Here is a 25746-nt window from a genome sequence, read left to right as displayed (position 1 = left end):
CCCGATGCATTTCGGGTCACGCCCTTCCTCAGGGGTTTACTCTACAAGCAAAAACAAAGTCAAAGCATCAGCTATGCATCCTCATTCTGACAGTCAATAAGTAAATCAATCAATGCAACACATCTCCTATTTGCGAAGAGAAAACTTAAAGAAAAATTAAGCAATATACAACCAGTGAGCAAAGGACTCTAAGGGGTGTAAAGAAAATAACATGTAAAAATACAAGAACCCATTGTATTCACGGAAAAAACTCAATCCCAAGGTACCCCATATTCACCCCGAGGGAGTGAAAGCAAGGCGTCTAAAGTAATGATGAGCACTCGCGGTGCGTATGGTAGGTATGCAGCGTTTAGAACGCAAGCATTACCACGGAATACCTTTAAAACGCGGGCGTAACAACGAAAGTTGTTACCACGCATTGCACTGGGGGGCGCTCAAGGATAGTAAATGATTTAATTTACTATCCCAACACCTTCCCTACTATCCACGGGGACTGGTGTTGGAATAGTAAATTAAATTAATCAATTTTGCGCCCCCCAGCGCAATGCGTGGTAACAACTTTCGTTGTTACGAACGCGTTGTAAAGGTACGCGTTGTCAATGTATGCGTTCTAACGTCATACATCCGTATGGTAAGGCCAAACTACGTGTGCCAAACATGCATCAACGCTCGACATACTGGTAAACGTATAAAACACTAAGGTCCCAACAGGGTACTTACAATAGCGTAACTACGCAAGAACTCCGCGGAGTTCCGAGCCGCAGACAGTGAACCAGGCTAACAGCTGAGCAGCTATGTTAAAGTGCACGGAGGAGTCAACGTAGTAAACAGACTACGGTGGAAAGAGCACTATTGTGGGCGCCATGATGTAACGGGCAAGTTTCACCGTGTGAATATATGAAACATGGGCTAAAAAGGTAAACAAATAAATCAATGTCAGACAATGCTAAGGATACAGAAATGAACAAGAACATAGTCAGTGTGATGATTACAAATAACATTGGAATTCCATACGGTCATTTAACCCATGGGGCACCATGGTGGACATAAATCGGATCCAGAAATTCTCTCTTTTAAGTAGAGTGTTCTTATTGTTCGGGGTAACCTTGACTTGCTCCAACACTTGGAATTTAAGCTGAGCAACACTGTGTCGATTCTCATGGAAGTGTGTCGCCACTGTGGATTTCAAGTTCTGGGTTCTAATGTTATTCTTATGTTCGAGGATCCTGACACGGATCTTTCTTTCTGTGTGACCTATGTAACATTTCCCACAGGGGCATTTTAATAAATAGATGACATTACTACTGTTGCAGGTGGCATTGACTCCTAGTTTGATCGGATGGCCTTTTATGGGATGGTTGGTCATATTACCTGGAATACAGTTATTACAATTACTACAATTGTACCAGGGTTTTAAGCCTTTATACGTAGTCTGTGTGTCTGATCCACTGGGTTTGGTTAGGATTTCTTTCACATTTCTGCCTCTGGTGAAGGCAAACATCGGAGGGTGGCTGAAAAGGCCATGGAAATCTGGTTCCATGGTGAGGATTGGCCAGTGTTTGCGAATAATGCGTTGAAAATGGTTGGAGATCACAGAGTATTTCGAGACCACCACCATGTGGTCTGAATGTTTTTTAGGTTTAGGGTGAAGGAGTTCTCTCCTCATCATTTTCTCGCTTCTGTCGGCAGCCAAATCCAGGATCGGTGGGGGGTATCCCCGTGCCCTTAATCTCTCCAACGTGTTCTTAATCTCTTTTTTGCTCTCCTGCAAATGCGGTGGAATGATCGATTGTCACGAGCGACCCCTTTGTATGCGTCGGAAAGATTGGGGTGCCTCTGGACAACGAAAGTTTTGAGAAATGGGATATGATTGGTATAAGCAGAGTAGGTGATCTTTAGGTGATCTTTGGGTGAAGGGTGCGGTTAAGACTTTTGAGGCACTGCAGAATGAGTATGAGCTGAGTGCCAGAGAGTTTTTTAGGTATGCACAGGTCCGCCATGCCTTGACATCGGTCTTCGCTGCCGATGCCAATGTTCCTGAGTCCTCCCCACTGGAGGACCAAATACTTGATGGTCATCTGCCCGATGGTACGATTTCATTGATATATAAGAAGTTAATCAACAATCGGGCAGATCTCCTAGTGCGTCTCCGGGAGGCCTGGACTGGAGACGGGTTGGAACTGGATGATGAAGACTGGTTGTCAGCATTGTCTTCCCCGAAAGAGGTAGCCATTCCCGCCCGTCTCCATCTCGTCCAACTCAAAATTCTTCATCGGGTGTATGTAACCGGTCCTCGTTTGGTTGCCATGGGTTTCTCCCCGGATGGGTTATGTAAGTGAGGATGCGGTTTGAGTGCTACTTTTCTCCATATCATTTGGGAATGCTGGGAGGTGGCTGCGTATTGGACTAGGGTCCATGCTGTAATGGAGTGTGTCACTGGGGTTGCTCTGCTGCCTGAGGCCCGGAGATGTTTGTTGAATGTGTGGGAGCCGAATGATTACAACGTTGCTCAGGCCCGGTGGGCGGCCCTTGGGAACATGATCGCAAAGAGAGACATTGCGCAGTTGTGGGGTTCCCAACGGCCCCCCACCGTGTCGGTATAGAAGGAGAATATGGACTGCTGTATGTTTAGAGAGAAGACTGTGTATTTGGCTAGGGGCAAGCCTGGGGCGTGGAATAGAATCTGGGGCCAATGGAACGCATATCGAGGGAACATTTGTACACCCCCGTTTGAGGAGAATCCGGACATTTCCCTATCCCCCTGATCCGACATTCCTGGTATAGTCTACTCTCTCTACTGATTTTTTTTATTTTTTTTACCTCCCCACTGACTCCCCCCCCCGGACATCTCTATTGCTTACCTAGTTGTTCATCTTGTATTGAAGGTCTCCCCGTTGGAGCACCACTTTGATCATAATGTTTTCTTCCTTGAGACTTGTTTGTTTTTCTCTCTGTTCTTTTCTAAAAAACAAAAATAACTCTATCCTGACTCCATCCTGTGTTGCTGAGAACTGTATCCTATGTTATTGCCAGACCTTTAGGAGATTGGCCGTAGTTTTGTGATATTCAATGATTGCTTTTCTGTGCTCTAGCGGCCGGCCCCTGTGGTTGTAGGCCCATAGTTGTAACCGTATTTGAATTGCACAATAAAGGTTTTTAAAATAAAAAAAAATCCCATAGCTCTGATTCTTTTGCCAACTTATGACATTAATGTATACCAACACCTGCTTACAGCAGCAAAAGTATGATTAGAAGAAAAAGAACACTAAGCAAAATGCAATAAAAGTAAACAAAAAAACACAATTATGTGATGCAGCATGAATGAATAATTTATTACCGTTGTGGTTCTTACATTTTTTTGGATCAGGAAGAACCGGAAGTTGTTCTTGAGGAGGCTGGTCGATCACAGTAGTCGAACCTGGCTCAGCCACACTGGTCAAACCTTCTGGACCCTCTCTGGTCAAAGCTGCTTGAGACACCCTTGTTGAACCTGCTGGTGCCAACTGAGACAGTTCTCGTCTGAAAAGCACTTCTACTGAAGGCTGCAAAGAAGTCGGTTTTAAAAGATTACAACTAGAAAAATATTGCTTTTTTCTTCAAGGAATACAATTTGCAGAAGGTTTTCATATTAGTAGTGTTTAGAGTACCTTGATCCTCATTTTTGTTCCAAAGGTACAAATATTCAGTCACAAAAGGAGATAAGATCTTACCTAACAAAACAAGCATTGGAAATGCAATAGGTCTCGCATTTGAAAAGTTGGAGCTATTGGTTTTGTAAATGACAATTTTTTTTAATGTGTTGGTCTTGAAAATAGCCAAATTAATAGCTTTGTCATTTACAATGCCAATACTTTAAACTTTTTCAAATGTGACACCTATAGCATTTGTTATGCAACATGTTTTGTATGTACGTGACTTAGATGTATTCTTCTAATAAAAGAACGAGTCTGTTCAAATTCAGCTACGTACTTGCTATAACGAGTAAAAGAATGGGTGTTGCACCTTACACCGTGCTGTGGTTCAAACACATGGGCTGAGTGCAGGGATCGGCCGCACACTTCCGTTTCCATTCGTCTTGAGAACGTGATGCTTGCATGCAGTTTCAGCACCAACGTTTTAACTCTAGCAGCATTAGCGCGCTAGTGATTGCACCCAAACAAAACACCTCCAATCCCGTGACTTGTAAGGTACAAAAATAATGTTATTAAAACAAAGTGAATAACGATTGTTAGTTGCAGTTTAGTTAAGAACATCCCACATCCATGTGTATGTATCTCGTTTGAGGTGCCGAATCTCAAGCATCTCGCGTGAGATGCCAAATCACACGCATCAGCGAATCTCACTCATCTCGCGTGAGGTGCCGAACCTGACGCATCTCGCCTGAGGTGCCAAACCTGACGCATCTCGCGTGAGGTGCCGAACCTGACGCATCTCGCGTGAGGTGCCGAACCTGACGTATCTCGCGTGAGGAGCCGAACCTGACGTATCTCGCGTGAGGAGCCGAACCTCACGCATCTCGCGTGAGGAGCCGAACCTCTCGCATCCCGCATGAGGCGCCGAAACTAACGCATCTCGCGTGAGGCACTGAACCTCACGCATCCCGCATGAGGCGCCGAACATCACGCATCCCGCGTGAGGCGCCGAACCTCAGGCATCTCGCGTGAGGCGCCGAAACTTACGCATCTCGCGTGAGGCGCCAAACCACATGCATCTCGCATGAGGTGCCGAACCTCACGCATCTCGCGTAAGGCGCCGAACCTCACGCATCCCGCGTGAGGCGCCAAACCTCACGCATCTCCTGTAAGGCGCCGAACCTCACGCATCTTGCGTGAGGTGCCGAACCTCACGCATCTCGCGTAAGGTCATCTCGGGTGAGGTGCCGAACCTCACGCATCTCGCGTGAGGGCCTAACTCACGCATCTCGCGTGAGGTTCCGAACCTTCTCGCGTGAGGTGCCGAACCTCACGCTTCTCGCGTGAGGTGCCGAACCTCACGCATCTCGCGTGAGGTGCTGAACCTCACGCATCTCGCGTGAGGTGCCGAACCTCATGCATCTCGCAAGACGTATTTCGCGTGAGGAGCCGAACCTCACGCATCTCGCGTGAGGAGCCGAACCTCTCGCATCCTGCGTGAGGCGCTGTTGGACAGGCCTCGTGAAGGGGCCGCTCCCTCCCCGCATAATAAAGCCCGAACACCGGCTCTCCCGGTGTCACCAGAAGAACCACCCCGGCAACCCACAGAAGCAACCCGCAACCCGTCCCCAACGGGACGCCTGCTCCCGAACACCCCGACATCGGCCGGCCCGGGCCACCCTCAGCAGCATTGCCCCGGCCCAGCCGCCATCTTGGACACTGCACCACGAGGCCGCGTGGCCTCAGCTCGACCCCAACCCTGGGCCTGGCCAGGCCCCGACATCGAGGCACCACCATCCACCCAGGAGGTGAAGAGACCACTTGGCAGGTCAATGGGAGAGAGGAGTGTCGATGGCTCTCCCCCCGCCAGGTGCCGATCGCCCCTAGCCTCCCCGGGCGCTGGCTCCACCCCCCTGCTGGGTGTCTGGACTCCCTCATCCGGGACCTCCCGACCTCCAAGAGCGAGGGTCCGGACATCAAAGGAGGCCAGACCTATAACTGGGGCAGCTCCAGAGCAGGAAGGCAGTTGTATCCTGGAGTCGAGAGACACCTAGAAGAACTCATCCTTGACGGACTGCTGGCGCTGCCGCAGCCCTGCCTTGTGAATCATCGTTCCTGCCTGCTGGCGCTGCCGCGGCCCTCTGCCACCTACACCTTCGTCTGGACCTGCTGGCGCTGCTGCGGCCCATCCTCGTGAACCATCGTTCCTGCCTGCTGGCGCTGCCACGGCCCTCTGCAACCTACACGTTCGTCGGGACCTGCTGGCGCTGCCGAGGCCCATCCTCGTGAACCATCGTTCCTGCCTGCTGGCGCTGCCGCGGCCCTCTCCAACCTACACCTTCGTCGGGACCTGCTGGCGCTGCCGCGGCCCATCCTTGTGTGAACCATCGCCTTGCCTGCTGGCGCTGCCGCGGCCCTTCTCAAACGAGACTTATCATCCTAGCCTGCCGGCGCTGCCGCGGCCCGACCTTCCAGAACTCCGAGCTCGAGGATTGTGAGCTATCCATCTTGCCACCTCCGTACCAGACCGGTACCAAGACTGTCCCGCTACCCTTTCCCCTTCAGAGACTAGAATTGAGAGGACCCTCGTGTCCCGACCTCACTGTATCGCTGATAACCTTGCCTCAAGAATCGTATATAAAGAGTGTTGACCTCATCCTTGTGTGGTGTCCATCTGTGGGGGGGAAGTTACTCGTCTGTACGATCGCTGGAGACGGCCCTCACCGGAGGCCTCTCCCCCTGTCCTCGGCCGACCCTCCGGGTTCCCGTCTAACATTGGTGGCCAGCGGCGGGATCCGAACCAACGCGTAATCGTACAGAGAGTAACTCACCCCACGACTCAACCACAATGACAACCAAAGAGAGCGGATCCACAGAAAAATTCCAGATGGAGAAATTAGAAGAGTACAACCACAGAGAGCTAAAACAATTTTGCATAGAACTAGGCATTGCTACCACAGGACTGAGCACGAAAGAAGACTTCAAAAAGGCCCTAGAATCTTGGGCGGAGACTGGTACGACTGTACCCCAAAACCAAAGCCTCGAGGCACCAGAAACGAGCACCACTCCGACAGAAGGAAGGAGATCGGGTCTTTCCCCTGAGGAGATCCGAGAACGAGAGAAAAGCAGACTCCATGAATTAGAGCTGGCACGACTTCGGTTGGACGGAGAACTGAAATTGGCGGAACAAAAGATAACATTGGAACACTTGCGGCTCCGAGAGGAGCGGGAAGAGAAGCAAAAACAGAGGGAGTTAGAAGAGAAAAAACTGGCCTACGAACATGAGCGCAATCTAGCAGAAATAGAGCTTCGGAAACAGAATAAAGATCTCGGGGTGCCCGAGCGCCCAAACACTCCTGGCACTACAGACCCTAAAGTCCACATCCCCAAGGATATCGTTAGAGAATATTATCGGAACGACGATATCCAGCAATGGTTCAAAGCCTACGAGATAGCCATGACCTCCCACCGGATTTCTCGAAGTGACTGGGGAGCCGGGTTATGGGGGAGGTTCGTCAACGAAGGGCGCGACGCCCTGCTGCAACTCCCTGACCATCAGATGACGTCCTATGACCACATGAAGGCCGCCCTCCTCACTCGATACGGACTCACGCCCGAGATGTACCGCCAGCGGTTCCGCGACTGCAAACGGATCCCGGGTACAACTTGGGTGGAGTACGTGAACTTTTTCAGCCGAGCCTTCGAGGGGTGGATCAAGGGCAGCCAGGTAACCACCTACGAACAACTCTTTAACCTCAATGTGTGGGAGCACCTCTCCAACAATTGCTTCGTCGAGCTCAGGCAGCACCTCCTCGACAGTAAACTGACTGAACCTCAGCAACTCGCCGCCGAAGCTGACCGATGGGAAAGCACTCGAGTTGCCCGAAGCGGGCCCAGCGAGCCAAACCGAACCAATCAAGGTCCCCATCGCCCCCGAGGAGGAGGAGGCCAGGGTCGGGGCAGAGACGCCGTCCCGGCGGCTCCCGCCAGCAACACCCCGCCCCCGGCCGGCAGGGGGAACCCCCCGATGCGTCCGGGGTTCCGAGCCAACGTTACTTGCCACCGGTGCCAGCGGACCGGCCACTATGCCAACGACCCTAATTGCCCGAAGAACCAGAATCCTATACCCCGCCAGGTCGCTGCCGCCGCCCTGGGAGAAGAGCAAGCCCCAGAGGATTATGAAGAATACGAACAGGAACAGCCCGAGTGGGAACCAGCCGCCATGTCCCTGGTCTGCCTAGGGGAAAGAGCCATGATTCCGCGGGCTCCCCTACCCGCCAATACGAGAAAATACAGCCAGTGGGTAAACATAAATGGGCGCAAGGCTGAAGCCCTACGCGACACCGGGGCCAGTGTGACAGCAGTCCGCTGTCATCTGGTAACCCCGGAGCAGATCTTGCCAAACGTCCTTTGCCCCGTCCGATCAGCCGACAACTCAGAAAGCCTGTGTCGGATGGCCTGCGTCCCCTTCGAGTGGGGAGGAGTGTCCGGAATGCTGAAGGTGACTGTCCGCGATGATGCCCCAGTGGACTGCCTCCTGGGAAACGACCTCGAAAGTTCCCCCTGGGCAGCCGTTGAAAGAAGAGAGCACCTGGGGATGTTGGGCCTCCCTGAATGGGCCTGCATAACGACCCGGTCCATGGCCGCCCGCGCCATCTCCAGTCCCGAAGAACCCGAGTGGCCAGAACCTCCTCCCCCGATTGTCCCGGAGGGAGACGCCCTAAGTGCCAATCCCCCAGAACAAACCGGAGAAGGGCCCGTTCAACTCCAGGACCTTCCCGAACTGGCCCAGTGGCGTCAAGAGGGTGGTCCCACCCAGGAACAATTCCGACAAGAACAGAAGACCTGTCCCTCCCTCGAGGGACTCCGGCAGCAATCCCTCGCCCAGAGCGCAGGAGACACCGCAGGGGCCCACTGGATTTATTGGGACAATGACCTGCTCTACAGCGAGCAAAGAATTGCTGAGCTGGGGGCCAGTCGGGTGCTGGTGGTGCCCCTCCTCTTCAGAGACTTCCTTTTGAACTTAGCGCACGATGTCCCCCTTGCTGGACACTTGGGACAAGACAAAACATACAACCGCCTGGTAACACACTTTTACTGGCCCAAAATGCGAAATGATGTCTCCAACCACTGCCGGGCCTGCCCCACCTGCCAGGCCAGCAGGAAGAGCGGCCGAAAGATCAAAGCACCCTTGCAACCCTTTCCCGTCGTCACCACCCCGTTCGAACGGGTGGGAATAGACATTGTGGGGCCCCTAGACCCCCGAACGGCCCAGGGGCACCGGTTCATCCTAGCCCTGGTGGACCACGCCACCCGGTACCCCGAGGCCATTCCTCTTCGGACCGTGACAGCACCCGTGGTAGGCCGAACCCTCATGGGGATCTTCTCTCGAGTGGGCTTCCCCCGGAAGGTCGTCAGCGACAGGGGCACAAACTTTATCTCAAAGTACATGACGTCTCTCTGGCAGCAGTGCGGGGTCACCTACCGGTTCACGACCCCTTATCACCCGCAAGGAAACGGACTGGTCGAGCGGTTTAACCGCACTCTCAAGGGAATGATCATGGGCCTAGAAGAACCCCTACGTCGCCAATGGGACGTGCTGCTCCCGTGCCTCCTCTTCGCCTATCGAGAAGTTTCCCAGAAATCCCTCGGCTTCAGCCCCTTCGAGCTCCTGTACGGACACCCCGTCCGGGGCCCCCTCAGCCTGGTCAAGGAAGGATGGGAGATGGCCCCCCAGAAGACCCCTCCGGACGTATATAAGTATCTCCTGACCCTCCGCAACCAGACCCGGCGATTCAGGGAGCTCGCCAAAGCCAACCTTGAGGCCATTCAGGAGGACATGAAGAAATGGTACGATCAACATGCCTCCTCCATCAAGTTCGAACCAGGCCAGCAAGTATGGGTGATGTCTCCAGTCGAACCTTGTGCCCTGCAGGACAAATGGACAGGACCCTTCAAGGTGATAGAGCGCAAGGGCCCTGTCACCTACCTAATAGACATGGAGTCCCCCCGGAACCCACTCCGAGTCCTCCACGCCAACAGACTCAAACCCCACTTCGTACGCTCGGAGCTCAGCCTACTAATGGCAACAGATAGTGGGACGGAAGAAGACTCCGAGCCCCTCCCTGACCTACTGAGGACCTGTGAAAAAGATGGCTCAGTGGAAGGGGTCAGACTCTCCGAGGCCTTGTCCCCGGAACAACGCCAAGACTGCCGGGCTCTCCTGCTACAATTTGCGAATCTGTTCTCCCTCACCCCAGGGGTCACCCCCTGGTGCCTTCACGACGTGGACACTGGGGATAGTCCACCTATTCGACACGGGGCGTACCGAGTGCCAGATCAGGTGCGCACCTGCATCCAGGACGAAGTCTCTAAAATGCTGGCCCTAGGAGTGATCAAGCTATCCGACAGCCCCTGGGCCAGCCCAGTCGTACTGGTCTCCAAGGCTGCCGCCCCGGGCGTCGCCCCGACCTCCGGTTCTGTGTAGACTATCGGGGCCTGAACGCTGTTACCCGAACCGACGCTCACCCCATTAACCGGGCGCATGAGCTGGTTGACCGCATGGGGGCTGCCCGCTATCTGAGCATCTTCGATCTAACAGCAGGCTACTGGCAGATCGGCCTCACCCCCAGGGCCCAAGAACGATCCGCCTTCTCTACCCCGGATGGCCACTACCACTTCAAAGTGATGCCATTCGGCATGAAAAATGCTCCAGCTACTTTCCAACGACTCGTGAACCAGGTATTGGCGGGCCTCGAAGAATTCAGCGCCGCCTACCTGGACGATATCGCTGTGTACAGTCGTCACTGGGCAGACCACCTTCACCACCTCCGAGAAGTCCTGCACGCCCTACAGCAGGCCGGCCTCACCATCAAAGCCAGCAAATGTCAGATTGGCCAGGGGTCCGTGACCTATCTCGGACACCAAGTGGGGAGCGGTCTGGTGGCCCCCCTTCAGCTCAAGATCGCTGCCATCCAGTCCTGGCAACCTCCTGTCACCCAAACCGAGGTCCGAGCCTTCCTAGGGCTCACCGGATACTACCGGCGGTTTGTAAAGGACTATGGCAGCATTGTGGGGCCCCTCACAGAACTCACCTCCAAGAAAAACCCCAAAACCGTCAACTGGACTCCGGACTGCCAAGCGGCCTTCGAGAAGTTGAAGGCCGCCATGTGCACCATCCCCGTGCTCCAGGCCCCCGACTACAGCCGGGAATTCATCGTCCAGACGGACGCCTCAGATCATGGCGTTGGGGCAGTACTCTCTCAACTCAACGCCGAGGGAGTCGATCAACCAGTGGCCTTCATCAGCCGACGCCTGCTGGCCCGAGAGCAGCGCTGGAGCACCATCGAGCGGGAGGCCTTCGCAGTAGTATGGGCCCTCAAGAAACTCCGGCCCTACCTCTTTGGTACCCATTTCAGGGTACAAACAGACCATAGACCCCTGCAATGGCTGATGCAGATGCGGGGGGAGAACCCAAAACTGTTGCGATGGTCCATCTCCTTGCAGGGAATGGACTTCACTGTGGAGCATCGCCCTGGCCAAGACCACGCCAACGCGGACGGCCTGTCACGCTTTTTCCGCCTCGGCGAGGAGAGTACCCAAGAAGATGGGTGACTCTCCCTGCCTTCAGCTGGGGGGGGACGCATGTTGGACAGGCCTCGTGAAGGGGCCGCTCCCTCCCCGCATAATAAAGCCCGAACACCGGCTCTCCCGGTGTCACCAGAAGAACCACCCTGGCAACCCACAGAAGCAACCCGCAACCCGTCCCCAACGGGACGCCTGCTCCCGAACACCCCGACATCAGCCGGCCCGGGACACCCTCAGCATCAATGCCCCGGCCCAGCCGCCATCTTGGACACTGCACCACGAGGCCGTGTGGCCTCAGCTCGACTCCAACCCTGGGCCTGGCCAGGCCCCGACATCGAGGCACCACCATCCACCCAGGAGGTGAAGAGACCACTTGGCAGGTCAATGGGAGAGAGGAGTGTTGATGGCTCCACCCCCCTGCTGGGTGTCTGGACTCCCTCATCCCGGACCTCCCGACCTCCAAGAGCGAGGGTCCGGACATCAAAGGAGGCCAGACCTATAACTGGGGCAGCTCCAGAGCAGGAAGGCAGTTGTATCCTGGAGTCGAGAGACACCTAGAAGAACTCATCCTTGACGGACTGCTGGCGCTGCCGCAGCCCTGCCTTGTGAATCATCGTTCCTGCCTGCTGGCGCTGCCGTGGCCCTCTGCCACCTACACCTTCGTCGGGACCTGCTGGCGCTGCCGCGGTCCATCCTCGTGAACCATCATTCCTGCCTGCTGGCGCTGCCGCGGCCCTCTGCAACCTACACCTTCGTCGGGACCTGCTGGCGCTGCCGCGGCCCATCCTCGTGAACCATCGTTCCTGCCTGCTGGCGCTGCCGCGGCCCTCTGCAACCTACACCTTCGTCGGGACCTGCTGGCGCTGCCGCGGCCCATCCTTGTGTGAACCATCGCCTTGCCTGCTGGCGCTGCCGCGGCCCTTCTCAAACGAGACTTATCATCCTAGCCTGCCGGCGCTGCCGCGGCCCGACCTTCCAGAACTCCGAGCTCGAGGATTGTGAGCTATCCATCTTGCCACCTCCGTACCAGACCGGTACCAAGACTGTCCCGCTACCCTTTCCCCTTCAGAGACTAGAATTGAGAGGACCCTAGTGTCCCGACCTCACTGTATCGCTGATAACCTTGCTTCAAGAATCGTATATAAAGAGTGTTGACCTCATCCTTGTGTGGTGTCCATCTGTGGGGGGGAAGTTACTCGTCTGTACGATCGCTGGAGACGGCCCTCACCGGAGGCCTCTCCCCCTGTCCTTGGCCGACCCTCCGGATCCCCGTCTAACAGGCGCCGAAACTAACGCTTCTCGCGTGAGGTGCCGAACCTCACGCATCTCGCGTGAGGTGCTGAACCTCACGCATCTCGCGTGAGGTGCCGAACCTCATGCATCTCGCAAGACGTATCTCGCGTGAGGAGCCGAACCTCACGCATCTCGCGTGAGGAGCCGAACCTCTCGCATCCCGCGTGAGGCGTCGAAACTAACGCATCTCGCGTGAGGTGCCGAACCTCACGCATCTCGCGTAAGGCGCCGAACCTCACGCATCCCGCGTGAGGCGCCGAACCTCACGCATCTCGCGTAAGGCGCCGAACCTCACGCATCTTGCGTGAGGTGCCGAACCTCACGCATCTCGCGTAAGGTCATCTCGGGTGAGATGCCGAACCTCACGCATCTCGCGTGAGGGGCCTAACCTCACGCATCTCGCGTGAGGTGCCGAACCTCACGCTTCTCACGTGAGGTGCCGAACCTCACGCTTCTCGCGTGAGGTGCCGAACCTCACGCTTCTCGCGTGAGGTGCCGAACCTCACGCATCTCGCGTGAGGTGCTGAACCTCACGCATCTCGCGTGAGGTGTCGAACCTCATGCATCTCGCGTGAGGTGCCTAACTTCACGCATCTCGCGTGAGGTGCCTAACTTCACGCATCTCGCGTGAGGTGCCGAACCTCACGCATCTCGCGTGAGGTGTCGAACCTCACGCATCTCGCGTGAGGGGCTAGACCTAACGCATCGCGCGTGAGGTGCCGAACCTCACGCATCTCGCGTGAGCTGCCGAACCTCACGCATCTCGCGTGAGAACCTCACGCATCTCGCTTGAGGCGCCGAACCTCACGCATCTCGCGTGAGGCGCCGAACCTCACGCATCTCGCGTGAGGTGCCGAACCTCACGCATCTCGCGTGAGGTGCCGTACCAAATGCCTCTCGCGTGAGGTGCCGAACCTCACGCATCTCGCGTGAGCTGCCGAACCTCACGCATCTCGCGTGAGGTGCAGAACCTCACGCATCTCGCGTGACGTGCTAAACCTCACGCATCTTGCGTGAGGTTTCGAACCTCACGCATCTCGCGCTTGGGCATGCTGTGGTTGGAGGCGGGAGGGGTCTGCAGGCACTGCCGATGGCGCTGGGGCAGGCTGTGGTGGGAGGCGGGAGGCGCCTGTAGGCATTGCCGATGGCGCTGGGGCAGGCTGTGGTGGGAGGCAGGAGGAGTATGCAGGCATTGCCGATGGCGCTGGGGCAGGCTGTGATGGGAGACGGGAGGGGTATGCAGGCACTGTCACTGGCGCTGGGGCAGGCTGTGGTGGGAGGCGGGAGGGGTATGCAGGCACTGCCGATGGCGCTGGGGCAGGCTGTGGTGGGAGGCGGGAGGGGTATGCAGGCACTGCCGATGGCGCTGGGGCAGGCTGTGGTGGGAGGCGGGAGGCGCCTGTAGGCACTGCCGATGGTGCTGGGGCAGGCTGTGGTGGGAGGCGGGAGGGGTATGCAGGCACTGCCGATGGCACTGGGGCAGGCTGTGGTGGGAGGCGGGAGTGGTATGCAGGCACTGCCGATGGCGCTGGGGCAGGATGTGGTGGGAGGCGCTTGCGCATTGAGCTTGCTTATCAGGGGCACTGCATGGAATCGCCTGATGAATAAGCTCTGGGTAAGCCCCTATATTCTCGCAAGCGCATTGACTGGCGAGACCTAAAAAAAAGGCATTTGCAATGCAGTAGTTCTCGCATTACTGAAAGTTTAAGCTATTGGCATTGCATTATTATTAGCAACGCCAATAGCTCAAACTTTCAGAAATGCGAGACCTATTGCATTGTAACTGCTTGTCATAGATTGGTGTGGATCTCCTTCTTGAGTCGTGTTGTCATTTATTAATCATTTTGTGAATTTTGCAAATGTCTTGCACTACTCTGTGTGCCTAAGGCTGCTCAACCACACTAACCCCCCTAATAGAGCACATTGGGATTGCATAGCAAGCCCATGTCCACTTATAAGGGAACCCCTGGAATCTTTACACTGTATATCAGATTTTTGATACACAACATACAGAGCCAGCTTCCTACAGAAACCAAAACCACCTCTGAGGATTTCAGTAAGCAGATGTAGTAGCTGTGGTCTGCCAAAGATAGGGGAGCGCTAATTAGCTTGTGAAGAAAGATTAACAAGCATTGGAAATGCAATAGGTCTCGCATTAGAAAAGTTGGAGCTATTGGTATTGTAAATATAATTTTTTTAAAGTTATGTTTAGGTTTTTAAAATATTAAAATTATTAATATTGTTCTTTGAAATGCCAATAGTTATAAAATTAGCAAATGTGACACCTATAGCATTAGTAAAGCTCAAAGTTTATTTTTTCCCTGACTTACATGTATTGATATTACAAATCCCAATGGCTTTGGTCTTTGCTTTGAGTGTTGCTGTGGTGGTGCTGATTTGTGTTGTTGTGGTGTAGAGTGGTGCTGTGGTGTTGCTGGTGTTGCGCTGAGTGTTAATGTGTTGCTGCCTAGTGATAATGTGGTGGCGCAGAGCAGTGCTGTGTTGGTGCTGTGTGATGCAGTGTTGGCGCTAATGGTGATTTTTGGGTGGTGCTGAGTGATGCTGTGTTGTTGCTGACTGATGCTGGTGTGGCGCTGAGTGATGTTGGGGTGTCGCTGAGTGATGCTGGTGTTGCGCTGAGTGATGCTGGTGTTGTGCTTATTGCTGCTGTGCTGTTGCTGAGTGATGCTGTGGTGGTGCTGAGTGATGCTGTGGTGGTGCAGAGTGGTGCAGAGTGGTGCTGTGGTGGTGCTGGGTGGTGCTGTGGTGGTGCTGTGGTGGTGCTGTGGTGGTGCTGAGTGGTGCTGCATGGGAGAAGAGAACAGGGAGTTAAGGAAGGAAGCGGGTGGAAGAGAAAAGCATATTAGCACAGGAGAAAAGAACAAGGAGTTAGAGAAGGAGGCGGGGTAAAAGAGAACAGCAGATCAGCACAGGAGAAGAGAAAAGGGAGTTAGAGAAGGAGGCGGGGTGAAAGAGAACAGCAGATCAGCACAGGATAAGAGAACAGGGAGTTAGAGAAGGAGGCGGATGGAAGATAGCAGAAAGACCATCACAGGAGAAGAGAACAGGGAGTTAGAGAATGAGGCGGCATGGAAGAGAGCAGCAGATCAGCACAGCAAAAGAGAACAGGGAGTTAAAGAAGGAGGCGGGTGGAAGAGAGCAGCAGATCAGCACAGGAGAAGAGAAGAGAACAGGGAGCTAGAGAAGAGGTCGGGTGGAAGAGAGCAGCATAACAGCACAGCAGAAGAGAACAAGGAGTTAAAGAAGGAGGCGGGTAGAAGAGAGCAGCAGATTAGCACAGGAGAAGAAAACAGGGAGTTAAAGAAGGAGGCGGGTTGAAGAGAGCAGCAGATCAGCACAGGAGAAGAGAACAGGGAGTTAAAGAAGGAGGTGGGGTGGAAGAGAGCAGCAGATTATCAGAGGAAAATAGAACAGGGAGTGAGAGAAGGAGGCGAGGTGGAAGAGAGCAGCAGATCAGCAGAAGAAAACAGGGAGTTAAAGAAGGAGGCGGGGTGGAAGAGAGCAGCAGATCAGCACAGGAGAAGAGAATAGGGAGTTATAGAAGGAGGCAGGGTGGAAAAGAGCAGCAGATCAGCATGGGAGAAGAGAAGAGAACAGGGAGTTAGAGAAGGAGGTGGGTGGAAGAGAGGGAGGGCGATAGATAGAGGGAGGGAGGGAGGGCGATAGAGTGAGGGCGATAGATAGAGGGAGGGCGATAGATAAAGGGAGGGCACTAGATAAAGGGAGGGAGGGCGATAGATAGAGTGAGGGCGATAGAGTGAGTGAGGGTGATAGAGTGAGGGCGATAGAGTGAGTGAGGGCGATAGAGTGGTAGAGTGAGGGCGGTAGAGTGAAGGCGTGAGGGCGGTAGAGTGAGGGTGGTAGAGTGAGGGCAGTATTGTGGTAGAGTGAGGGCGTGAGGGCGTTAGAGTGGTTGAGTGATGGCGGTAGAGTGAGGGCGGTAGATTTGTAGAGGGATAGCGGTACAGTGAGGGCAGTAGAGTGAGGGAGTGAGGGCGGTAGAGTGGTAGATTGAGGGCGGTAGAGTGAGGGAGTGAGGGCGGTAGAGTGGTAGAGTGAGGGCGGTAGAGTGGGAGAGTGAGGGCGGTAGAGTGGGAGAGTGAGGGCGGTAGAGTGAGGGTGGTAGAGTGGTAGAGTGAGGGCGGTAGAGTGAGGGCGTGAGGGAAGTAGAGTGGTCGAGTGAGGGCAGTAGAGTGAGGGCGGTAGAGTGAAGGCGTGAGGACAGTAGAGTGGTAGAGTGAGGGTAGTGGAGTGAGGGCGGTAGAGTGGTAGAGTGAGGGCGGTAGAGTGAGGGCGCTAGAGTGGTAGAGTGAGGGCGGTAGAGTGGTCGAGTGAGGGCGGTAGAGTGAGGGCGGTAGAGCGGTAGAGTGAGGGCGGTAGAGTGAGGGCAGTAGAGTGGTAGAGTGAGGGCGGTAGAGTGATAGAGTGAGGGCGGTTGTGTGTGGCCAGTAGAGTGAGGGCGGTAGAGTGAGGGCATGAGTGCGGTACAGTGGTAGAGTGAGGGCGTGAGGGCAGTAGAGTGGTAGAGTGAGGGCGGTAGAGTGAGGGCACTAGAGTGGTAGAGTGAGGGTGGTAGAGATTAATGATATAAGCATAAAATATTATTCTTGACTGCAGGAAATAGGTCTTCAACATAAATGTTTAGATGCCATTTTGATTACAAGGTTTTTGCCTTCCTAGAGCTGAGCATGCACTCAGTAACACACACACTGAAAAAAGCCAACAACAGAGCATTGAGTAAAATGCAACACAAGGAACAACTGCACTGTGTGTGGTGCACATACAACATGTAAAACCGGAAACTGTGGGCTCTGTTCTTCATATATGTATGTGAATTATTTTACAAGCACTCTGGGCATCAATTTTCACCTTCTCATTCTATGTAACTTTTTGGCGACCCAACCCGTGCCCCCAATAAAGCTCCAAAATCGTCATTGATTACTTTTTTTTCAGTTGAGCATAATTTTAAAGTGTCAAGAAAAAAACGCACTTTCTCCGTCTCAATGTTGAAATAAGAAATTGTAAGTGTGCATTTAACAAGCTGATTATAATAAAGATTTTCTCAGTTACTGCATCCATCAATGGCTCACACAAACTATGTTTCACAATGGGTTCAGAGGTGAGAAGCTGACTCGTCAGACGCTCGTTGACGTAGTGCCCAGGAGCCAGGGGTTGTGTGCTCATTTCAAAGACATCCATTGAGACCTGGGTTGTAGTGTTGGTAGTCAAAAACTAGGCTGCTCTAAAAAATACGTGACTGCTTCTGATCAATACGAATGGAGTGTGATCAACTATAGAAAGTGCAGACATTGAGGAGCCTTCTTCAGCTCTTGCTACACAAACCTATATTTTGAGCCCCACTGAGTTTGTCCGAGGCTGACAATATTCTACCAGAAAAGTCTAGAGGCCAAAATGATTCAAACATTAACAAGGTGTGAGCAGGTGGGGGGAGGGGCGGATCCCTTTGCCCTTTGAAGTGAAGCTCTCGGCAGAGCACGGCCTTGAGGCCGTGAAAGACAGCAGGGATGTAATTGGGGGGGGGAGAAGTAAGTGAGGCCGAGTAATTGGCCCCCTTGTTTTTTTTCGATAGTACAATGTCCAGAAATGCTCTAAATGTATCCAACAGAAACCACGTACAACTAGTCAAATTACGTTTCTAGCAGAAAATGTGGGTTATTTCACTTCCCTCCTCTATGATTTCAGTGCTGAAAAAAATGCTAATCACTATGCACAAGTCACTGTTTGAAATCAGTATACACAGAGCGCAGTACACTGTCCAGCTTTCCGTTCTGGTAAGGCACAGGGGAGCCTGGAGAGCAAATCATGTTGCGCAACATAGTACACGCTTTCGAAGAACTCCAGTCAACATTCAGAATAATGTCTTAGACAGATAGGACGACAAACCAACATCTCAACTTCCCCCCTTGCAGTGCTCCGATAATAATAATGGCGACCTAGTTAGCGGCAAGCAGAGAAAGCTAAGAAGAAGCATGGTCAACTCCAGGCTGGCTTCAAACTCGGCAATACTTACAAAAACGGCTGGGATATGAGAGTTAGAAAGAAAACAAGCCACAGAAAAAACATGGACAACACGAGGGGAGCGAGTAATATACAAATTGAACAGCATGAGGCGGGGAGGGAGGGGCTAAAGGCAACACTACCAGGTGATGGGAAAAGTGAAATATGGGGCATGCTTGGAGTAAAGAGAAACATGGAAAACAGGAGGGGAGTGGAAAATGTACAACTTGAACGGCATGGGGAGGGACTAAAGGCAACCCAACACCGACACCGAACACCCCGTGAAAGAAAACAGGCTGCGTTGTATGAAAAGAGGGCTTGGAGCAGGCAATTAACATTTGAAGCCGAGGCAAAGGAAACGAGTTATGGCGACTGCTGAAAATACCAACCACAGCCAGCATGACCTCGCATAAACCAGCGTCCTACCCCCTTCAGCAGCACTGCAACTATTCCCTGCAACAATCACTGCTGTACTACAGTGATGAAACGCATCTGTTAACATCCTGTGAGCGGTGCCGACCCTCGGAAAACAGCTCTTGTCCGTTGATGCTGAGGAGAGACATTCGGTTAAGACAGTTGCGCATGCGGATAGTGGAGTTGGAACAAAAGGAGCAGCGAACAAGTCTGCCACACCGGGAAATGCAACACGGCCGAAAGCCTTTGATGCAGCAGGGGGCGGAGCGGTGGATACCTTTCAAGTGAAGCTGCTGGCGGCAGATGGCTCGCTTTGATGTGCACGCGCTTTGTATGTCAATGCGCATGTGCATTGAGCGAGCTTTTCACGGGCACTGGATGGAATCGCCCGATCTTGGTAAGCTCTGTTTAAGCCCCTTTATCTCTCGCTCCGCTCAATGCGCATGCACATTGATAGGTCACGAGACCTAAAAAGCACAGTACAAGCAGATGGAAGGTTGCACTGCCAGCTTCCATCACACACACACACACAAATAAGTACAGCATTACAAGCTGCAATGTAAATTTCCCTCAGACACACAAAACAGTTATAGGACTGGAAGCAACAACAATATACGCATCCTTTACACACAAAAATGTAATAGCAGTGCACACTTTCTTTGTTCTTAAGCATTTTCTCCTCTGTCAGACTTAGAATCTATTGACTGACTTGCATTGGATTCCACCCCACCCAAGAATGAACTATGACATCACTGACCTGCCATTGTCTTTGTAGGTCGGTTATCAACAGATTTGGATTCTGCAAAAGGGCCCATTGCAAAGTTTGTCAGTTGGAATATGGCTGGCACTCGGTGTAAACAGCACGGCACAATGTAGTTGGACTTTGGGGCTGATTATGATGGCGGTCGGACGAGCATTCAACTGCCATCCTGTTAGGAACGAGAACCGCCGACAGGGAGTCGGAGGTCCCGCCAGGCAAATTACAATCTGACCGCCATGGAGGTGTTCGGAAACATGCCTCTTAGCACTGAGGCTTGTGCTGCCGCCCGAAAAAGGGCTGCAGCACAAGCCTCCCTGCTACGAGGCAGGTTTTGAAACATCCCTTTACCTTGTGATAGGCACCAAGCAGTGCCTGCCACATGGTGCAGGGATGTTTAGGGTAGCACCATAGGTACTCCTGAGACCCCGTAGCGACTGGCCAGTGGCGAAAAGTCACTTTCCACCTGCCTTTTTCATGGTGGGCGGAACGACTTGAAAGGGAAGGCGGAAAGGGACATTGTAATCCCTAAAGCAGTGCCTGAGCTTGCACCACCCCTATTGTAGGGATTACTGTCCTCCCTAATGAGCCCGTCGGTTGTACGTCAGACAGTCTCTCCAGCAGATGTCTCCACCAGCCTCATCCTAATGCGGTAGGCGGACCTGCAGGGGGCGATGGTGGTGGGCCCGCCAACTACGGCCTGACGGTGGCGGTTCCACCGCAATCGTATTCAGGCCCGTTGTTACTATGTTTGATATTATAATGCTACAAAAGACTTAGGGCCAGATGTAGGTCGCCAATTACTGGTCGGTAACGGACGATTTCATCCGTTACCGACCGGTAATTGGTTACTGAGATGTAGGGGGCCAGAATTTTACAAATCTGTAAATTTACCGATTCGGTAAAATACTGACTCAGTATATTTACCGAATCGGTAATTCCAGATGTAGGTGGCACAGTTTGCAGTGCCACAGGAGCCTAGGAATTCTTATTTTACCACCCAATCCTATTGGGTGGAAAAATACAGAATTCCAGTGTACATGCACATCTGTGCCATGTGACACACAGACATGCCCTTAGGGCATGTATGTGTGCCACATGGCACACAAGCCTGCAATTGGGGTGCTACAGGGTGTCAAAGTGACACCCCGTCCCCCCTGCCAGGATTCGGTATTTACCGAATCAGTAAATACCGATTCGGTATTTCCCATTGATTCCTATGGCCTTCAAGGCCCATAGGAATCAATGGGAAATACCGATTCGGTAAATACCGAATCTTACAGATTCGGTAATTGGAAAATGATAATTACCTACATCTGCCTACTTCCAATTTACCGACTCTTAAATACCGAATCGGTATGATTCGGTATTTAAGAGTCGGTAAATCGGAATTACCTACATCGGGCCCTTAGTCCTTAGTGGAAATTGTGTGAGATGGTTATGAAAGAATTTCAGTTTCTGCTGGTGGATCACCTGGACAGAGAGGGCGGTTGGGCCTAGCCATTATGATTTGAGTCTCAAAGTTTTATAATAGTGCCCCACTTGTCTGTAATCATGGTGGGATCCAAATGTCGTGGATTGTTTTATCTAACAAGCTTAATTTTGTTCTTGTTAATTTTTATATTGCAGTCATTGACATAGATTGACAGATAGACCTTTTATTTCAGGCGCTATCGGCTTTAAAATCAAGGCACTTTAGCTTCTTCAATGACTTTTTATATGGTTGTTGGGGGTAATTTCAGTGCCAAGTTGGGCACTAACTCAATAATGTATGACCCCTTTCTGAAAACTGCTAATCCATTATGTACCCAAGTGTTTGACTACAGGGGTTTGAAGTTGTTTCTTGCTTTATGTAACTTCGGCCTACTTAATATAGTGGAAATTGTGGGAGATCTTCACAAACAGTCTCCCACCTCTATTGGTGGGGGCAAAGATTTAGTAATAGATTATATTCTTACATCTAAGAATCTGAAACCATTTGCCCACTCGGGGAGAGGGGTGACTAAATCTAGTTTTAACTATCACAACCTGCTTGAGCTTGCTCTTAATTTACCAGAATGGGTTTAATCGCTTGTTTACCCTGGTGTAACTGGCCTGTCCCAGAAAGATAGTGGGCTTAGGTCAGAGATATTCAATCTGCGTGGCGCGACTTCACAATTTAATGAATCAATACACTCCTGTTAGGCATCGCCCAAAAACCAAATAACCACTTCAATGATTCCCTACCTTCGCAATGTATGACGACAACCAAGCAATTTGTCATACCCATTTGGACAGAGATAATAAACGATTCTTTGTCCCAAGGCTCCATACCAGACTGCCTAAAATAGGTCAAGTCATCCCCATCATAACAAAACCGACAGTGACTCCTTCTGACCCAAATCATTTTAGGCCGGTAAACAATATTCCCTTACTAGCAGAAGTTCTACAAAAATGTGTGCAATAACAGCTGAGCCAACACATTGCTAATTTTAAATTGCTAGATGACTACCATTCGGGTTTCAAGCCAGATCATAGTACGGAAACTACAATACTTCATACAGTGGATGACGCCTGACAAGCACTGGGCCAAGATAATACTTGTTTCTTAATTATTCCGGACCTGTTGTCTGCTTTCGATACAGTAAACAATGATACATTGCTAGATTGACTTGAAAACAGGGTGGGTTTAACAGGAACCTTTCTCGAATGGTTTCAATCTTTCTTGTGGAACAGAATGCAAAGATTTTTAGTAAATCAAAAACTGTCATCACCGTCCCCTAATACAACTGGAGTATCGCATGGCTCAACTCTTTCCCCAACACTATTTAACCTCTGTATGGAACCACAAACTGAAATACTTCGTCACGCTAACCTCTCTTTCCATATTTACGCAGATAACACACACATCTACATTAGAACTTCGTCTCTGGAGGAGATCAAAACAATGAATGAAGCATTAAAAATGACCATTTAATAATTAAAAGGTAATCAGCTTAAACGAACCGCCATATAAAAAGAATTCCTGCTAATATCTCCGCCCAAAAGCTCTTCTGATATAAAGAAATGGACCAAGCTGATCACCACCCTAAACTGCAACCGATCATAGTGGACTCAACCGAATCACGCTGGAGAATAACCTGAACTTGTGAACCCACATCAACTTGTTGGCTAAAAACACCCGGTTTCACCTAGGTTATCTTAGAAAATTGAAACCATTCTTAGAAACGTCGGACCTCAGAAAGGCAGTCCAAGCTTTAGTGATCGCGAGGATCGAATAAGAATGTACAACTCTATCAGGACTTCCCAAGATCTCAACAGCGCCTCTAAAAGCCTGTCTCAATGCAGCCACAAGACTCATAAAAGGTTCTAGAAAATTAGGCCACATCTCTCTGCACTTGAAGACTCCGAATACGCTGCCATACAAAGCCAGAATCCAACTCAAACTGGTGTTATCACACACCGATCTGCCGTATCTAGCTCAGAAAATTGAGATATCCGGAGGAGGCAGGTATTGCCGGAGTGCCAGAGATCTAGTACTAAAAGCGCTGTTCTTCAGGAAGAAGAAAACATACAATAGACCTTTCTCAGGTGCCGCATCTAGAATCTGGAATTCGCTACCTCCAAACATCAGAAGAATCCTGACCACGTCAAGATTCAAGAAGGAAGCTAAGATATTTCTAATGGGCAAATTCCGGCCATAACTCTCTTTAGAGCAATCATCTAATATTTTTCTTAGTGATTATCACCTGTCCTCTACGGGTATGTAATCTGGTAGCCCCTCGGGACTTCCAAATAGAAGCTCATAGGAACTATACAACCCTCATCAGATAGTCTAACCACGTAATTCACAGAGGCTAGTATTTTCATGGGGTTCAGTTGATTATAAAAAAAAAGGTAATACGACGTATCCTTTAGGCTCAGGTTTTATTGTAATCGCATATGTCTTCTTGTTCATTTATGTAATGTTACGCTTGAGAGTTAGGTATGAATGCTTGCTACCGAGTGGGATTACTATATTACTGTGAATTGCTCTGATGCCCTAACAGGTCACGTTTCTGCTATATAAAACACTAGGGGCCCGATTTAGGAGCCCTGATACCGGTCGGAAACGGCCGAATTCGGACGTTTCCGACCGGTATTACGGTTTTCTTATGTAGGGGGCTACATAAGTACAGATTCAGTAATTTTACCGATTCTGTACATTTACCGATTCGGTAAAATACCGAATTGGTAAATGTACAGAATCGGTAAATAGAGATGTAGGTGGCACTCTGAAGAGTGCCACAGGCCTTCAAGAGTCGGTATTTTACCACCCAATCCAATTGGGTGGTAAAATACCGAATCCAGGTGTGCATTCACATCTGTGCATGCATGCACACCTGTGCCATGTGACACACAGACATGCCCTTAGGGCATGTATGTGTGCCACATGGCACACAAGCCTGTAATTGGGGTGCTAGAGGGTGTCAAAGTGACACCCCCTGCACCCTTGCAAGAATAGGTAATTACCGAATCGGTAAATACCGATTCGGTATTCCACATTGATTCCTATGGGCTTCAAGGCCCATAGGAATCAATGGGGGATACCTATTCGGTATTTACAGAATCGGTAAATACCGAATCTTACAAATTCGGTATTTACCGAATCAGAATTACCTACATTTCCCCCCCTCTAATTTACCACTTCTTAAATACCGATTCGGTATGATTCGGTATTTTAGAAGTGGTAAATTAGATTTACCTACATCGGGCCCATATATAAATTAATAAATATAAAATTGCAATTGTAAATGGCAATGTTTGTTATGGAGTGTATGTATGCGGTGTGGAATTATGTGGGTTGGATTGGATTAGTTAGTTGTGTAATTATGTGGTGTATCATTGTGTGGTGTGGAGTGGATTTGTACATTTGAATTATGTGTCATGGTGTGCTATGGAATTACTTATGTGGACAATAATTATGTGGTATTGAGTGTACTGGAATTATGAGGGGTGTGATTGGGTGTTCTGGAGTGTAATTATGTGGAATGGTATTTTGTGTTGTGGAGTGGTATGTAGTGGAGTTTAATGAAGTGATGTGCTGTTGTGGGCAGCCTTCCATGGCACAAAAACACATATAAATAATACTTTTAGAATTACATAATACATGAAGTAAACATCCAAATATTAATACACTTGGTAAGGATCTGTCCTCCCCATCTTAATAGAACAAGGAACTTCGTTGTAGTCTTTGTCTGTAGAACTTTTTTACAGCATGCTTATTACATAGCCAGTCACATAGCGCAGCTGGAAAGGAAGCTCACTGTATTAGCTGCCAATGGCAAGAAACTTGAAATAATGATAGAATGCTTTATGTGGAGCAGGCTATCCCTTAGCATAGGAATATCTTCTTCATTGCAAAAGCAGGACCTTTGCATGATGATGCAACTGACTTGATGAACAAGACATGCTATGCGCGCACATGATGATGTCGTTTTGGGACTGCAAAGTGTTGTGTTATATGAACCACAAGGTTTCAGCTTGGATTGATGATGTTACCATAGGTATACGTTGCACAGCTAACCACTAGCCTCAAGACAGGATGCTGATGAAATGCTATATGTGTCTCTGGCCTCCCCTCTGGGTCTGATGCTAAAGATACAGTACATGTGACATGGACTGGTCCTGGTATAGTAAGTTGCTCAGTGCTATGTGTCCCTTACACCCCCCCTCAGAGGCCATGGTGGCGAAAGCAAAGGCATGTTTCTAGTGAGGCACTCTAGTTACTTACCTGTCCTTGCTGATCTTCCCTCTCTGCGGCTCTTGGAGTTGCTGTTGCCACAGATAGGCTGCTATGCTGGAGCAACTCTAGGCTCCACTCTCTTCTAGAAGCTTGTTTTAACCTGCTCTGTCTTCCAAATGTAAGACTGCTGTGGTGCGGGGTGGCAAAGGAGGCGAGTGGGTGTCTCACTGTAACAAGCTGTTTGTCATTGTTTGCCGGTGTCCTGTGTTGTGAAATGGTTGGAGCACCGGCACAGCAAGCTCAGCAGACACAGCTGCGGT

At 51.1% G+C, this 25746-nt stretch overlaps 1 protein-coding gene across 1 annotated transcript in view; it reads right to left on the bottom strand.

The window, feature by feature from the left end:
• IQCK (IQ motif containing K) overlaps window positions 1-25746 on the bottom strand; it is a 647452-nt gene that overhangs the window by 469868 nt on the left and 151838 nt on the right. Inside the window, exon 8 of the mRNA XM_086940789.1 lies at window positions 3353-3542. Coding sequence (XP_086796915.1) covers window positions 3353-3542 — 190 coding nt within the window. The remainder of the gene's footprint in view (window positions 1-3352; window positions 3543-25746) is intronic.

Source organism: Lissotriton vulgaris, chromosome 10 (assembly GCF_964263255.1).
Source record: "Lissotriton vulgaris chromosome 10, aLisVul1.2, whole genome shotgun sequence".
Taxonomy (NCBI): domain Eukaryota; kingdom Metazoa; phylum Chordata; class Amphibia; order Caudata; family Salamandridae; genus Lissotriton; species Lissotriton vulgaris.
This window is presented reverse-complemented; position numbering and strand designations above follow the sequence as displayed.